The sequence below is a fragment of the Onychomys torridus genome, chromosome 15 (genome assembly GCF_903995425.1).
Source record: "Onychomys torridus chromosome 15, mOncTor1.1, whole genome shotgun sequence".
Taxonomy (NCBI): Eukaryota; Metazoa; Chordata; class Mammalia; order Rodentia; family Cricetidae; genus Onychomys; species Onychomys torridus.
Window position 1 is genome coordinate 49,036,221 of NC_050457.1, and position 16,990 is coordinate 49,053,210.

A 16,990-nucleotide genomic window follows, 5' to 3' on the forward strand; every position below is an offset into this window, starting at 1 on the left:
GGGAAGAGGAGGAGCAGGGGAAGAGGAGGAGAAGGGGAAGAGGAGGAACAGGGGGAAGAAGGGGAGGAGGAGGAAGTGGAGGTGGAGGAAGAGGAGGAGCAGGAGGAAGAGGAGGAGCAGGGGAAGAGGAGGAGCAGGGGAAGAGGAGGTGGAGGAAGAGGAGGTGGAGCAGGGGGAAGAAGAGGAGGAGGAGGAAGTGGAGGGAGAGGAAGAGGAGGAGGAGGAGGAACAGGAGGAGGAGCAGGGAAAGAGGAGGAGCAGGAAGAAGAGGAGGTGGAGGAGGAGGAGGGGGAGAGGGGAGGATGAGGAGGAGGAGAAAGAGGGGGAGGAGGTAAGTAAGTAAGAGTAAGAGGAGGAGGAGGGGGAGGAAGAGGAGGAGCAGGGGAAGAGTGAGAGAAGGAGGAAGTAGTCTGTGTTTTAATTTAGAATCTGAACATAAATATACTTCTCTTTCCCTAATGAAGAGAGCAGCCCAGACCAGTTACACGGTTGTCTTATATTGTGAGCACAGACACACTGTGAAAGGATCATTTTTTTTTTTTTCTTTAGGAAGTCACTCAGGCTAAATTCCACCTGCCTTCAGATTAACTGCTGAAAATTGTACATGCAGGTGAAAAATGACTATAACTTGGGGAGCACTTTCTTTCTCCCAAATACAAATTCTAATGAGTATAATTTAGTGATGCTCCTTAGCTTATTTTTGTCTTTATGCTAAATAAAAGGCATGGTTTATAAGTAGAGAAAGTATTACTATTTCTGACTTTTGAGTATTTCAGGTGATTTCTTCATATATAATTAAACCAATATCTGTTAGTCATTCATACACCTGCAGACTAGCTAAAAATGTTCATAATTTGATATATTTTCTGTATGATTCTTCACATTCATTCTGAACTGTGACGTTTTTTGTTTGTTTTTTCGAGACAGGGTTTCTTTGTGTAGCTTTGGAGCCTATCCTGGACCTTGCTCTATAGATCAGGCTGGCCTCAAATTCATGAAGATCTTCCTGCCTCTGCCTCCTGAGTGCTGGGATTAAAGGTGTGCACCATCACCGCCCAGCTTGAACTGTGGCCATTTTAAGATAGAGTCCTCTAAGCAGCATCTCCAGAAGGAAAAACTGTGTAATTATAAATTGAGGACTAGAATAAGCTTTCCCTCCATATTTTAAAAATATTTTGATTCTTTAGTGAAAATTAGGAGAGATGGAATATTTTTTTGATAACTGCTTTGAGACCATATTAAATGTATCTAATATTTAGCAATAAAAATGCTGAGAGAAGGAGGATTTCAATTGGAAATAAGTGTGTCTCTACCTTAAGGAGTGAAAGAAGTTACTTTGAAACAAAATCTTTATTAGCTATTTAAATCTAATGAGGAACACCATTTGATGTATTCAAGTTCTATAGTGAGATCATCAAATTCTTGATATAGCCATTCCTAATAGGTAAGGCATTTGGAGAAAAACTCCTGTTTAGTACATCATACACATCAATTTTAGGAAAATTTTGTTTAATAATGATAACTTGATAGGGTCAGACAGATATCCTCTAAGCCAAGATGATTATAAATTAAAATAAGTCACAGAGAAAATTTCAATTTTAAGCCAAGGTAGTAGATCAATGTTAAAAGTAAAGACCTGTTAAGTCAGAGATGAAATGACCGAGTAATATGTAAATAACAAAAATACAAATGGGGTGGTTTAGTAAAGATCTGAGCAATTAAAAGTCAGAAGTTTAAAGCAAATTTAAAACCAAGAATGCAAATAAGTAATTGTAGGATATAAGTAAACTGCATTGATGGATGAGAAGAGGACATTAGAAAGATCTGGACATTTTCTAGTTAAGTATTTCTCAGGGAGGGGAGAGATTTAGGAGGTGACTTTTTTTGGGAGGAGGCAAAATAGTCTGATTTATATATTTTGAATCAAGATGCTATTATTATTGTCATCATTTGTTACTTTTCAGTCCTAAAATATTCCCTGTGGGGATGTGATTTAACTAGTATTTTTCAAGTTGAAGCCCAAATATTGGTTAACAGTGATTACTTTCATATTTCTTAAGTTTAGCCATGTTTAGCAAAAACAACTTTTGCTAAAAGATACATAATATTTTTGACTGATGAGGCTGCTAAGAACAGCTGCCAAAGTGAAGATGCAGGTCATCTTAGATGAACATTTTAGCACAGAGGTGGAACAGATTGAAGGAACACAACCAGGGAGACAAGGGTCCCAGTGTTAGGTGAAGAGTCAGAGACTGAGCACATACCAGCACTGTGCTGAGAAGGAACATGTGCAAAGCTCATGGAGCAATGTGTTCTCTGCTCAAAGTCTGAGGATTTGTATTGTTCCTCATCATGGAGTCATATATAAGTAACTATAAATTAATGAGATTGATTATCTAAGATCATTTATGAAATGATCTAGTATAATTGTGCTTAGAATCTCATAAGTGATCAAACCCTTGTACAGCTACAGCAAAACTGCAACACCCAAGGCTCAGAATGCACCACACAAGAGGGGGCAGTAAGATTTCAAGACAAGACCTGGAAGACCAGGGCATCTGCTGTGAGACTGGGTCTTATATATAGGACTGGGAAAATTACACTCATGAAATCTCGGTAATATGGTAGCCTAAACTAGACCTGAACAGTGACGACACCAGTTGACAAGCCAACGTGAAAGGGGAAATCTCACAAGGCTCCACACCTAGATGAGGAGAAAAAGAATGACTATTGAGAAATGGAGAATCACTCTTCCCAAGGGATGAGTCTCCTAACTGGTTATCCAGTCTCAAGTGGTCAGTCCTAAACACACACACATAAGAGAAACAAGAAATGGACTTAAGAGGTCTTATTTATATATTTATATGAATGTATATATGTAAAAATAATTAAAGAAAAACCAAAAAAAATTACAGAGGTGAGAATATATATTTTACAATAATACTTAAAGGAGAGAAAATAATGAATTTGAGAAGTAGGGGATAAACAGGAAGAGTTTGAGTGAAGACAGAAAGGTAAGATGGAAATGATGCTAATACAGCAATTATGCATGGACTTTGGAAAAATAATAATTTAGATTAAAAGGTAAATAAAAGTATGATACCACTTATATTTTTATGTTTTAAAAAGAAAATGAGAGAGGATATGCAGTTGGAAGATTGAAATAGAAGGATGGGTATAAGAGGAGTAAAGGGTGAACATGAGGAAAATACATTGTATAAAATTCTCAAGGAATTAGTAGACTATAAAAATTTTTAAAGGACATGTAGTTGGGAGAGAGGTGTGTTAAGGGCAGGGTGAGATGGCAAGGGGAATAGAAATGACTATGATTAAGAATGTTATGTGCATGTGTGAAATTTTCAGACAACATAAAAATATATTGTTTAAAAATAAGTATTTTAAGATCATTGTAAGATTGAACAATTAAGATTGCAAAAAAAAAAAAGGTAAAGACTGATCCAATACCCAGAGAATAAGAATGAGTCAATGATATTATCAGTAAGAAATAATAAGTTTGAGGAAAGAAGAAAAGAAATAGTATCATGACTTGTAAGAGAGATACTAAATATAACTGTGATACAATGGCTTGTGAGATTAAAAAAAAATTGTGTCCAGTGTCAATAGTATTAATTTCAAATATTAAAAAGTCAAATAGTATAACTTCCTATTTGAAGTTAATATTGTTTTGCTTGTTTGTTTCAAGACAGGGTTTCTCTGTATAACAGCTCTGGCTGTCCTGTGAAGTAAATATTGTTATAAACACCAAAACAATAGAATTTCTACACTGTTGTAAGTAAGAGGACTTCTAAATCTGATTTAAAGTTCACCTATAAAAATATTCCATTTATGTATTTAATGTTTGAGTATTTTGTCTGCATGTATATAAGTGTACTACATTTCTGTGGAGGTCAGAAAAGGACCCCAGAATCCCTGAAACCAGTGTTACAGATGATTGTGAGCCTCCATGTAGATGTTGGGAATGAAATATGGGTCCTCTCTCAATAGCCCCTAAATTTCATTTTTTATATCAAAAAATATATCAAAAACACTGAAGACAGCTTATGTTGGAGAGGATGTTCAGTAAGGGGAACACTCCTCCACTGCTAGTGGGACTGCAAACTTGTACAGACACTTTGGAAATCAATATGGTGGTTTCTCAGAAAATTGGGAATCAACTACCTCAAGACCCAGCAATACCATTCTTGGGCATATACCCATGGATGTTCAATCATACCACAAAGACTCAACTATGTTCATAGCCATATTATTCATAGTAGCCAGAACCTGGAAAACAACCTAGATGTCCCTCGACCAAAGAATGGATAAAGAAAACATGGTACATATACACAATGGAGTACTACTCAGTGGTTTAAAAAAAAAATGACATCATGAAATTTGCAAGCAAATGGATGGAACTAGAAAAAGTCATCTTGAATGAGGTAACCCAGATCCAGAAAGACAAACATGGTATGAACTCAATCATAAGTGAATAGTAGATGTAAAGCAAAGGATAACCAGGCTACAATCCACAGCCCTAGAGAAACTAGATAAAAAGGCAGACCCTAAGAGGGATGCATGAATCACCCTGGGAAGAGAAATAGATGAGATCTCCTTGGTAAACTGGGGGTGTGAGGGGAGGTAGAGTGGAGAGGATAGGGGATGGGAACATGACAGATCTGGATGGTGGAGTTGGGTGAGGGACAAAGCAGGAGAGCAACTAAAGAGATATTTTGAGAGGGGGGGCCATTATAGGGTCAGGGAGAAACTTGGTGCCAGGGAAACTCCCAGGAATTCACAAGGATGACCCCAGTTAAGACTCCTAGCAATAGTGGAGAGGGTGCCTGAACTGGCCTTCTCCTGTGATCAGATTGGTGACGAACCTAATTGTCACCATAGAACCTTCATCCATAGAAGCAGATGCAGAGATCCACAGCCAAGCACTGGGCTGAGCTCAGGGAGTCCAGTTGAAGAGAGGGGGGAGGGCTTATATAAGCAAGGGGTAGGGTTCAAGATCATGATGGGAAAACCCATAGGGACAGCTTACCTGAGCTTGTGGGAGCTTGTGGGCTTTCGACCAACAGCCCTCTGCATGTGGGTGACAGTTGTGTAGTTTGGTCTGTTTCTGGGGCCCCTAGCTGTGGGACCAGGATCTGTTCCTGGCACATGAGCTGGCTTTTTGGAACCCATTCCCTATGGTGGGATGCCTCACTCAGCCTTGATGCAGGAGGGAGGAGCCTGGTACTATCTCAACTTGGTATGCTATGCTTTGTGGATTCCCATTACTCCCTTACATTGAGTAATGGATTGGGTGTTTGGTTAGAAAGGAGGTGGGGGGGGGAGGGAGGTGAAACTGTGGTTGGTATGTAAAATAAATTTTAAAAATTTAATAGAAAAAAGACATTATTTACCCTCATAAACTAGAAAATTAAAAGCTAGCAAAAAAGCTGGAAATGCTTTAATTAAACTAAGCTAGTGAAAGCATATATTTTCCTATTGAACTTGCATGGTTGCTTATGGCTTGTTTAGAGTCTGTATGTTTCCAATTAAGGGTGCTCTTAGAATTTTCATACTATTATGTCTAATTTAGGACTTGGTGTCAAATATGTCTATGTGTACTTAATATCTCTTTCTGGTGGGTGTATAATAATACATCCTTTGAGTTTCATTTGGTGACAATTAAAAAGCAAGAGTTACATAATATATAAATGAGAAATTGCTTTGTTGTAAATAATCAAGAGCTGAGTATAAATTACAGCAGTTAAAATTTCAATTAAAAATATATTTCAGTGTTTATTCACTAACTACCTCTAGTTACATAAGTCTACAGTGTGACATTATCATGATGAAATTGTCTTTGACTATATTGTTATGAAGGGATGTTCCTTTCAGCATAAATATCCATATATAGCTCATATATATGTGTGTGTATGTGTATAACAACAATTAAGAGATGATTGAAATAAAATTGCAATACAATGGCCTATGAGATAATCATGACAGTATTAGGGGTATTAATTTAAAATATTAAGAACTTCATATATATATATAATTATGACTGTTAAAGACTGTATTTATATATGTAGTACTGATATATGTATTGAGATGAGCAAAATATTTAGATTATTTTATGATTGTCACTCACTTTTAGACTAAAAATACCTTGGCAATTTATGATGGATAATAAAAGTACACATCGCAAGACAGTAATATTGGGAATGTATCCTGAAGGAAGTAAAGTTTACATATTCATTGCACCTCAATCTTAAATTAGTTGTTTGCTATAGCAACAACACAAATCTAACTAATGTGCTTTTAGAGCCTAGATGTTTTCTACAAACTATTCATTCTGTACTTCAAAAATAATATTTATCTTATTTCAAACAAATAGGCAAAACAGATAAGTCTAAATGAAAGTAGAGTCAGAAAATAATGCCACTTAAAACATAAGATCAAAACCAGGAGAATACAAGGGCAGCCACTGTGGTCTCCACCCTTTCATATTTTTTAATACTCAGGTACTACTGTGGCTCTGCTGTGGATATCGCTCTGTATGCTGTGAATGTGTTGCTCTGATCTGGTTGATAAATAAAATGCTGATTGGCCAGTAGCCAGGCAGGAAGTATAGTATAGGTGGGACAAGCAGAGAGGAGAATTCTGGGAACAGGAAGGCAGGGTCAGGAGTCACCAGCCAGACACAGAGGAAGCAAGATGTAAAGATACTGAAAAGCCATGAGCCACGTTAGCAAGGTACAGATTTATAGAAATGGGTTAATTTAAGTGCAAGTTCTAGCTAGCAAGAAGCCTGAGCCATTAAGCCAAACAGTTTTAATCAATATAAGCGTCTGTGTGTTTATTTGGGTCTGAGCAGCTCCGGGCCCAGGCAGGACTGGAGGAAATTCCAGCTACATGGCTCTAAACTTCTAGACAGCCAAGACAGGAAAATAGGAAACAAACAAAATACACACTCATTATACAACCACTCACTCAGTAGAAGGCAACTTTCCATGCTCCTTGATTTCAAATGAAATTTCTCACTTAGGATGTCATATATGAGCTATTGGGTGAGAAAATGACATCCTTTCATTTCAGAAAATGTAATAGCTGGTCATTATTGATACAATGTAAAGATTTAGCTCTACTTCTATTCTGTTGTGTTAGAAAGAAAGAGGGGGGCTATGTGCCAAAATGCTTGTTAGCTTGTGGATAACACCTGTAATACCTACGATGATGACTTTGCCTACTAGGCAACCACTCCATTATCTCTTAAAAGTATCACTTTTCTCAGCATGACCTTGGGTAAGCACTAGGCCGCACATAGCCTGAGGCTGGTTTCTTTGGAATGAGCTAAAATAAATCCCCCAAAGAAGCAGTCACCCGATGGCCTGCTGTACCTTGTGGCTGTTTTCACTGAGACACTTATAAAATGCAGGAACACATGTAACAATCGCTAACTTGATTTGTTGTACCTTTCCTTGGAATGCAGTCTCACCTTTCTTTCCTTTTACTTCATGTTGAGAGTCTTGCTTACCATGCTGGATTTCTAAACAAAATTCAACACAGAAATATCATTGGTGACTTACTTCAATAGCCTAGGCTGTTCAATCTCTAAGCAATCGATGATATTTGTGAACAGCATCAAATGGATTGGTTTTTTTTCCCCCTGTGAGTTGAAGTCAATCTGAAGACAGATCCGACATTTACTCTTATTGAATGATGTTGTTCATAATTATATTCTATATTGCCATGCTAATAAGTTTAACCTTAGCTTTAATATTGATATTTAGTGATAGGTTTGTTAATAATCTGTAATAGGATTGTGGAATTTTTAAGGCAAATTGCAAATCCATTTGAAGCACGCATTGTATTTAAATTTACTGTAACAAAATGACCTTCATAAAAAGACTAGGTCACCCAAAGCACGATGACTCAGCAAGTAGAAGTGCTTGCCTCCTGATGATGCTTGATGGATGTGAGTTCAACACTGAGAACCCCCAGGAACGTGGGGAGAGACAACTGACTCCAAGTTCCACACCTTGCACACCATGCAGACACATGCAACATACACACAGTAATCATCATCATCATCATCATCATCATCATCATAAAATGTTAAAAATGTGAGAACAGATCCCTAATCAAATGAAACACTTTGAGAAAGATTTCAATAAAAACATTGTTCTGATCTGACATATTTTTACTCTCCTTTTGGCCATGCACTGTATTGCCTAATGACTTGTGTATGTCCAGTTTCATGGGCTTGAATTTACAATGCAAAGGATAATATGGGCATTTATCTTACATTCCCTAGAACCTAGTTAAAAGTATATTGCAGAAAGAAGGAAATGGGAAATGGACAATCTGGAGGTCAATACTATGTCTCCTAAATAGTAAATAAGGATTCAGTCCTTAAAAAAATATCTACTACTACATGCTGCATTAGTTACCAGAATGCTCAATTAGTCCCTTCTCTTGATCTTGGGATATATATTTTCTTTAATGAGCAAGTATGACAGTTTAAATTATTATGATGTAGAGAGCTCATCTTATCCATTTTGTGCATGCTTAAAAGTGATAGTTAAAAATTTTGTAAATACATGTTACTTTCATTTGAATATTTCCTCTCTGACAGCCAAAATTCCATAGAAATAAATAAGTAAATGACATACAGGATTATCCTTGAAATATATTTACCTAAAAGGATTTTTAAACATACATATATCTGACAACACATCTCATAGATATCTACATATTTGGATCAGGCAATTGTTTTAAAGAAATAAGTTTAATAATTAGAAAAATTTATGATTAAAGTATTCTCAGTAACCAAATATATATAATTAATTCTGTCCATTAGCACAAGATGACAGAAACTAATAAAATAAGACACTGACCTTATAAATTTGGGTGGAAACTATTTCTGTTGGAAGTATTGTACTCTCTCATTTTAAAGGTTCATTCCAAATATGTTCTGAAATCTCACTGTGTGTGTTTGTGTGTCATGTAACTCAGGCTGACCTTACACTCACTATATAGCCAAGACTAGCCTTAAATACCTCATTTGCCTTGTATCTCTAGCAAATCCTGGGGTTATGTGTTTGCATTACCAGGCTCATTCTAAAAATAAAAAAAATTTTAAAAAATGTTAAATAATAGCATGGATATTATTGTTTTATATTGAGAACTTTAGTTCTAAATTAAATACTAACATTTGATGACAGATTTCGTCATAGACCTTTCAATGGAGGGCAAATGTGAAGGTTGAATCCTAAGGACAATTGTAGCATGTAAAAAATGGATATCTCTATTATAGAATTGTATTTGGACAAATCTGCTAGGATTAAGTGTACTGTGCCTCCTCTCCCAATTTTCATACTAGTGTTCTGGGTGTCGTTTAAAAAAAATATTATTTTCTTTTCATGTTAACCTTCTCCTTGAAAAAGTAAAACAGCCAGGCAGTGGTGGCACATGCCTTTAATCCCAGCACTCGGGAGGCAGAGCCAGGCGGATCTCTATAAGTTTGAGGCCAGCATGGTCTACAGAGCGAGATCCAGGATAGGGACCAAAACCACACAGAGACCCTGTCTTGAAAAACCAAGAGGTGGTGGTGGGGGGGGGGAGAGTGGAGGGGAAAGTAAAGCAGAAGCCCTAACTTGCTTGGGCAAACTTTTATTTCTCTGTTAGCAGCTCTCTACACTCTCATGCCCTACACACTACGACATCCCATCAGTATTGCTTTGTGCTTGAGTGTAATTAGAAAAGTGGAAATGAACCATTGTATAGATATTTAAGGTCAGGGACTACCCCTGCCCTTGGTGGAAAAAAAAAAAAAGAGACAGATACAGTCACTCAGTGAAGCCAAAACACATTTATTACTCCTCCAGTGCGCACTATTCAGGGTTACAACTTTGAAACAGAAAATAAAACCTCTGGAAACTTAATAATAATACTAAACCGTGTCAGAATCAGAAAGGCCAAAGATTGGTATCAGGGAAGGCACAGTTTTACACCAATATTCTGATTATAAAAAAGCTCAAAAGATCATGGTGGATAATTCTCCAGCATGTGAAAAATGCCTTCCAAGTCTAAATCACATTTTAAAGGCTTGAATTTTTCTTCTAGATCTTTAAGTTATATTTTCTAATTCCTAATAAATTATATATATATATATATATATATATATATATGTGTGTGTGTGTGTGTGTGTGTGTGTGTGTGTGTGTGTGTGTACACATATAAGGCTTTACATTTCACTGTCTTAGCTAAGAGCATTTTTAATATTTACATATCTTGCATTTAGGTAAGCCCGGATTTGTTGAAGCAAAACGGTCTTTAATACATCATTATCTATATCACTTGAAATGATTTCAATTGTATGAAACAGAGCACATTATTTTGCATTACTTTATCTCAAAATTTTTGCTTACTATGATTACATTGAATTTTGTAAAGAACTACAGAAATACATCAAATCTCCATGCAGTGAAAATATTATTAGACAGTTATGACACACCAGGAATAGGTACTGAGTTAGACTGCTGCACAGTTAACCACTTGTGAGGCCATGTCTCATGCAAAACTGATATTGGTGTCACACAAATATCACTAGGACAAATTTTGAACGTGTAAATTTTGTTATGTTCATTTTCTGTCATTTAATGTTAAATTTACAGTTCCAGGGGCAAAGGATCTAGAACAAATTTCATCTAAACTGTATGTTCTACAAAACTTTTTTCTATGAACATCTAAGTTTACTGAGGTGTCAAATGTGTGTGTGTGTGTGTGTGTGTGTGTGTGTGTGTGTGTGTGTGTGCATGTGCATGCCATGGTAAGCATGTGGAGGTTAGAGAATGACTTTTGAGACCTGGTCCTTTATTTCCACTGCACAAGTCCTGGGGATGCGAAGTAGGTGCCTGTAGACTTTGAACTACCTTGCTGGCCTCATCTGTATCCTTTCTATAATCACTTTACTGAATATTACTAGCTATACAGAAATTCAAGTGTCTAATTAATGTTGTTTGTAGGAATATAAGAATATCCTGTCTGTACTGATTCTCAATGCATCCAAATGTTCTCACTTTTTACAAAAACACACTTCTGTAGCTCAGCAGACAGCTGTTTCCTCCTTCTGACCTAAAGCACTTCTTGTCACTCCACAAACTTCCTCTTCCTACCCCAGTTTATGTACGAAGCAGCTAGCTTGAGTACAGTGACTCCACATGCCCTGTGGAACAGGTAAGACACTGAGAGTTTTAAGCAATTGTTTTTGCTCTGTAGGAAGGCTTTTCCTTGAATAAGGATGTAGCGCAGTGGTAGAGCATGTGCCCTGCCCGTGAAAGACCTGGTAGTATTCCTACCACTATAGATATTAAAGTTAAAAAAAAAAAAAGAGCCTTTTACTTCTGAATGAGGATATTTGTTTCACAGGATTGGAGTCACCAATGTCTGAATCTAGCCTGGTGCTGTAGCTCATCGTTCTTTTTCTATATGAAAATAAGAAACTGACAGAGTTATAAATCAGTTTGTCAGTCACCTGATGGTGTTCTTCCCTTTCCAGGAGAAATTTTTGACACCTCACGGTGAAAATGACTGTCCTTGTCTTTTTCTGCTTCAGGAGAAAGGGGAGAAGTAGTAGTGGGGGCCTCAGCAGATGCCGCCTTTTTATCCATTTCTTTTTCTTCTAGTTTCTTATCAACTTCAGAAGAATGAGAAAAACAAACCAGCATTAGGAGTTCCAGGTACCTACTATTTAATTTGAACTAACAAATATAAAAATTATTACCAAATTATAATTAGTGAAATTACTACTGCATATTACATTTGCTATAAAATTACAGCAAATGTACTATACCTAACATTCATTGACAATTTGGGCTCTTCCATTTTTTTTTTTTTGCCTCATAGTTATGGTTATGGTAACTATTATAGGATGGGAGTAATGGAGTATGTGTATTTGGGTGTATGTGTGTGTTTGGAAAGTAAGAAAATGCTGGGGATCTGGTGTCAAATGTCCAAGTAAAATATAAGAATGGAAAGAGATAGGATTAGTTAAAGTGATCTAGAAGAACAGCAAAGCAAGAAATGCCTAAGAAGAGAGCAGTCCTCAGAGGCAGTGAACACCTGGCATCTCAGCTCCCAGGAGACTCACAGAAAGCCTCACAGGCAGGAGGATCACAGAGAGCTGGAAGCCAGTCTGGCTTACATAGTGAGTTCCACATCATCTTGGGATCTCAAGAAATGAAAATAAACAAAGCAATAAATGAAAGGTTTAAAACAATGTGATATAGCATGTGGGGGTTTGGGTATAAATGGGACAGCCCCTGGTAAGTCTAATACACTTACTCCAATGAATGAGCACATGCCTGAGAATATAAAGACAGCATTAACTGGATTCATTGAGTTGAAAATAATAATGACAAAAATGTGGGTGGGTATCTGAATGGGGGGGTGGATCTGTGAGAAGATGGGCAGGAGATGAATATTATCAAGATATAATGTGTGTTATTCTCAATGACTTAATATGTGTGCATACAAATATACATATAATTACCTTTGACCTTTTTATTTACTATTTCAGTATCAAAAATTTCTTTTACTTTCTGGCATAAAGCCCCTTGATCCACTTCAGCATTTACTCTTGTCAAAATATTTTGTGGCTCTGTAAACCACTCTTCCAACGATGACCAATTGTCCAAGAAGCCAACAATTCTGCAAAATCAGAATATTATGTGAATATGTGATACTGATTTAAATGTTTGAGTAAAGAGATGTTAAACATAAAATGACATTTAGCATGATTTATTTGACAATCCATGGTGAAGAAGTAGCCTGCCAATGGAATTCAAACCAAAAAAGCAACTTTATGAAATCTTTAAGTGATGGAGCAATACTGAATTTAAAGAATTTGTTTGGTGGCATCAAGGGATACTTTTTATAATTTTAGAAGTATGAGTGAAAAGTCTTTGGAAATGCTACCCGTTCATTCAGTAAACATCTGACTTAAGTTCAGATCTCTGTCTCAAAACCTAAGACAACATCATGTTTAATAATGGCAGAGTCCATCTGCTGACTCTTCTAACAGGACCATAGGCCATAGAATTTCTTTTCTTTAACATACAAAGTGAAAAGGTCTTTGTAGGAAGTGATGGCACAGACTAATTTACTTTACTAAAAGCTTTCTTTTTTTTTGAGCTGAGGATCGAACCCAGGGCCTTGCACTTGCTAGGCAAGCGCTCTACCACTGAGCTAAATCTCCAACCCTAGAAAGGTTTCTTGAATCATGTTTTTTTTTGTTTTTTCCATTCCTAGGACATAGACAGATTCATGTAGCTCAAATTACACTTCCTGTTTCATTTCTTATTTTTAGATCACTCAGGCTTTCATGAAATTGCCTAATTTTGCCTACATTTTCTTTGCCAAAGGAAAATTACACACAATTCAAGGAATGCCACGTAACTTCATTTTAGTATAACAGATGGGCTACTACAAACTTTTCCGGTCTGACTCACAGCTCTGAAATTCTATAATCATCATTGGTATTTTCTAAGTGTTTGCCAAATTCTCTGTAATTAACTTGTAAGTATTTTCTGATTGGCTTCTTTCCCCATACTATAACAACTGTGGCTCCACATATAAAATCTTCCATATAAATATTTCACTCAGTGCCAAAACCTGTTTTGTTTTACCTGTGAAAGACCCGATGGTAGGGAACATACCTTTTTTGTAGATCTTATTATTCAAAGCCTCTTTGAATGGAAAGAAATAGAAAGGGCACAAAGTTTAAAACTGACCTATGGTGTATCTGGTCTCTTAAGTTCCGGTCCCCATTCTTATCTTGGCTTATAGAAGCTCCATGATGACCAATGCTTTCATGAGAAATTTCATGTGAGATTTCCTTGGCTATGATACAAAAATTACTTAATGAGATAATCAACAAAACCAATCAAAATGCTACTTACTGCCAAAACACATTTTTGCAAGGTTCCAGGTAGATAAGGCCATATTTTGGTCTAATGTTACTTTAGTGGGTTTTTATTTAATTTTTTACATAGAATATATTTTGATCATATTCTTTCCCTTCCTCACCTCCTTACAGATTCTCCCCCACCTCCTTACCTACCCCACTCCTTGTTCATTCTCAAAAAAAAAATAATAAAGGTCAAAACAAACATGCAGTAGGGCAAAAAATACCAAGACAAAACAAAACAAAAGATACATGCACGAAATGTATGTGTGTGCTTTTACACTCTCTCTCTCTCCTCCCCCCACCCCAGAAATAACAACAACAAAAGATACTGGGTCCATTTTGTGTTGACCAACTACTCTTGGGTATGAGGCCTGTCCTTTGATGTGGTATATATACATACTGTCACTCCATTGGAAAAACAAAAACAAAAATCTTGCTTTCCCTTTCCAAGCAGGTATCGATTGGAAATACCTTCTTAGCTAGGTATGGGATTTTATGTTTACTTCCCCTTCTTTATGCTGCAATTGTGTCTTGTGTTTACTCATCAGGGTTACTGCATGCTATCACTATCACAGTCTCTATGATTTCATATGCGTTTCAGTTCTGTTGTGCCTGGATGATGTTGTTTCTTTGGAGTCATCCACCACCTCTGGTCCTTAAAATCTTTGTGCCCCTGTTTCCACATAGATCCCTGAGCCTTTAGAGGAGCTGATTGATAAAGGCTCCCATTTAGGGCCAAGTGATTCAAAGCATCTAACTCTTTGTGCACTATCCAGTTGTGTGTCTCTTTTCTAATTCCCATCTATGGAAAGGAGGAGTATATTTTAAAAGGATTGTGTGATGCCTTGATCTATGGTCTTGGCAATATGGCATTAGGAATAATTCTATTGCTTTGTTCTCTTAGCAGAATAATAATAGTAGGTTTTCTTCTAGGGCCCTTGACCTATTTAGTCTTGGATTCTTGGCTATTTAAGTAGAGTCAGGTATGGGTACCACCATCTCATATAGTATGACTTAAATTCAACTTTTAAAAGGTGGTTGGTTACTCCCATAACATTTGTGGCCCTATTGCACTGATAGATCTTATAGGCAAGTCTTTGTTTACAGGGTTACAGGGTTTGGAGATTGGTATTATTGATGCTTTTTTCCTTCTTTGGCATTGTGCAAAGTACTTTTAAGTACCATGATTGATAGTCAGTCAGCGTGAAACTTCTAGTTGGGCAAATGCTCTATTTATTATTTATCTATGATTGTGTGTGTGTTGTGTGTGTGTGTGTGTGTGTGTGTGTGTGTTGTGTGTGATTTATTCAGCAATATGGCCTTGCCATCAGGTTATGGAAAGTAATCAAAAGTCTTGTCAATAGCCTATGATATTTGGGGTTTCTATGGGGTACTACTGGGTCAATAAGTAGTCTCAACAAGATGTAACCTATTTCTGGCTGGAGGTAAATTTTACTTCGTGGCATAGGATACGTACTTGGATCATTATCTTGCTGACTACATGATGACTCCATTTAAATCCCATTGGTAATATATTTATGTATTTTTAGGAAGCTTCTACACCAACAGGTTTTTATGGGAGGGCAGGGAGAAAGAAGGAATATAGGGAGGGAAAAATGAACAACCAAGCCCACCTGTAAAGCTGTACTTAAATATGTTTTGAAGGAGCTTTACAGTCAGAAAAGAGATGACCACTGTTTCAATAGTAGTGGTGACTATTGTGGGGTAACCAATTGCTTTATAAGTGGATTTGAAACCTGCTACATAGGATGGAGTTCATGCTTGCTACTGTATAACTGACCAAAACCCCATCTTTAGAAAGTTCATAGGTCCTATAGTAATACTTACTTTTGTTATTTAACCAAATAATCATGCCTTCAAATCTCCTTCTAAATATTTATTCTTATACCTACAGATCTGAGATGCTCACACTTGGCCAGAGAAGCTCCTTTTTGCAATAATCAGCAGTCAATACAGAAACTATTAGCTGGGCAAATTGCAACAATAAGTAACTGTAAATTATCAGTCTTAAATGGGACATTGCTCAATACCCCAACACATAAATCAAGGCTCAAAGAACCAAGAGTTAGCAGAGAGAATATAAGATCTGTAGATGAGGATGAATGCTATGAAATGTTGTCTTTAGGATATCACATGGGTATTATACTCATGAACTCACACCAACTGTGGTTACCTCTACAAGACCTTCACAAGATGAAGCCAACCAAAACCATAGTACAGAAGGAGAGGAAGCTCACCAGGCCCCACCACTGGCCTTTGGCAGTTGATAGCTACTGATGGAGAGAATGAGAATCATTCTTCTTTGGGAGAGATGGCCACTACTTGGTAGTCCATGCTTCACTGGATAGTCCCATACTCATGCATATGTGGCCATCACTAATGGTATTTATGGGTTATTAAAACAAAAGAAGAGGACACTAAATTGGGAGGAAAATGTGTTTGGGGGAACCTGGGGAGAGCTGGGTAGAAGAAATGTTGGATAGATACAAACATATTTTATTGTGATATGTATGACATCCTCAAAGAATAAATTTTTTAAAATAAGTGAATGAATATATTAATTATAGAAGAGCAGGTCATGAGTTTGAGAGTGGAAGAGAAGGATACAGGAGATGGAGGTGCATAAGCAGGCATGGAAATGGTGGAGATACTGGGTACTCATGTACTTAAATTCTCCTGTACATTTAAGAAACAAATTGATTTAACATGCTTGAAGAGAAAACCAAACAACAACAAGAAATTTAAGGTAGTTTTAGAATAAGAACTCACATTTTTCCCTTGGAAATGGGTGAGAAATGTGGCAAAACAGACTGAAGAGAAGCTGAGTTTTCATATGGAATACCTCAGGGTAGAATGGTGGTGAGAAATTCTGAGATGCCTGAAGTTAGGCTCAGGGATGTGGGGAGAGAAGACAATAAGAGGTTCTCTTAACTAAGAGCTTCAGATGAGGCGCTGGGGAGCACTTCTTGCTCCTGTAAACAACCTAGGTCCAGTTGCCAGCACTCA

At 37.0% G+C, this 16,990-nt stretch overlaps 1 protein-coding gene across 1 annotated transcript in view; it reads right to left on the reverse strand.

Moving 5' to 3' along the window:
- Spef2 (sperm flagellar 2) overlaps nucleotides 1-16,990 on the reverse strand; it is a 171,975-nt gene that overhangs the window by 70,403 nt on the left and 84,582 nt on the right. Inside the window, exons 16-19 of the mRNA XM_036206928.1 lie at nucleotides 13,788-13,896; nucleotides 12,548-12,705; nucleotides 11,531-11,692; nucleotides 7,490-7,540 (exon numbers count right to left, since the gene is read on the reverse strand). Coding sequence (XP_036062821.1) covers nucleotides 7,490-7,540; nucleotides 11,531-11,692; nucleotides 12,548-12,705; nucleotides 13,788-13,896 — 480 coding nt within the window. The remainder of the gene's footprint in view (nucleotides 1-7,489; nucleotides 7,541-11,530; nucleotides 11,693-12,547; nucleotides 12,706-13,787; nucleotides 13,897-16,990) is intronic.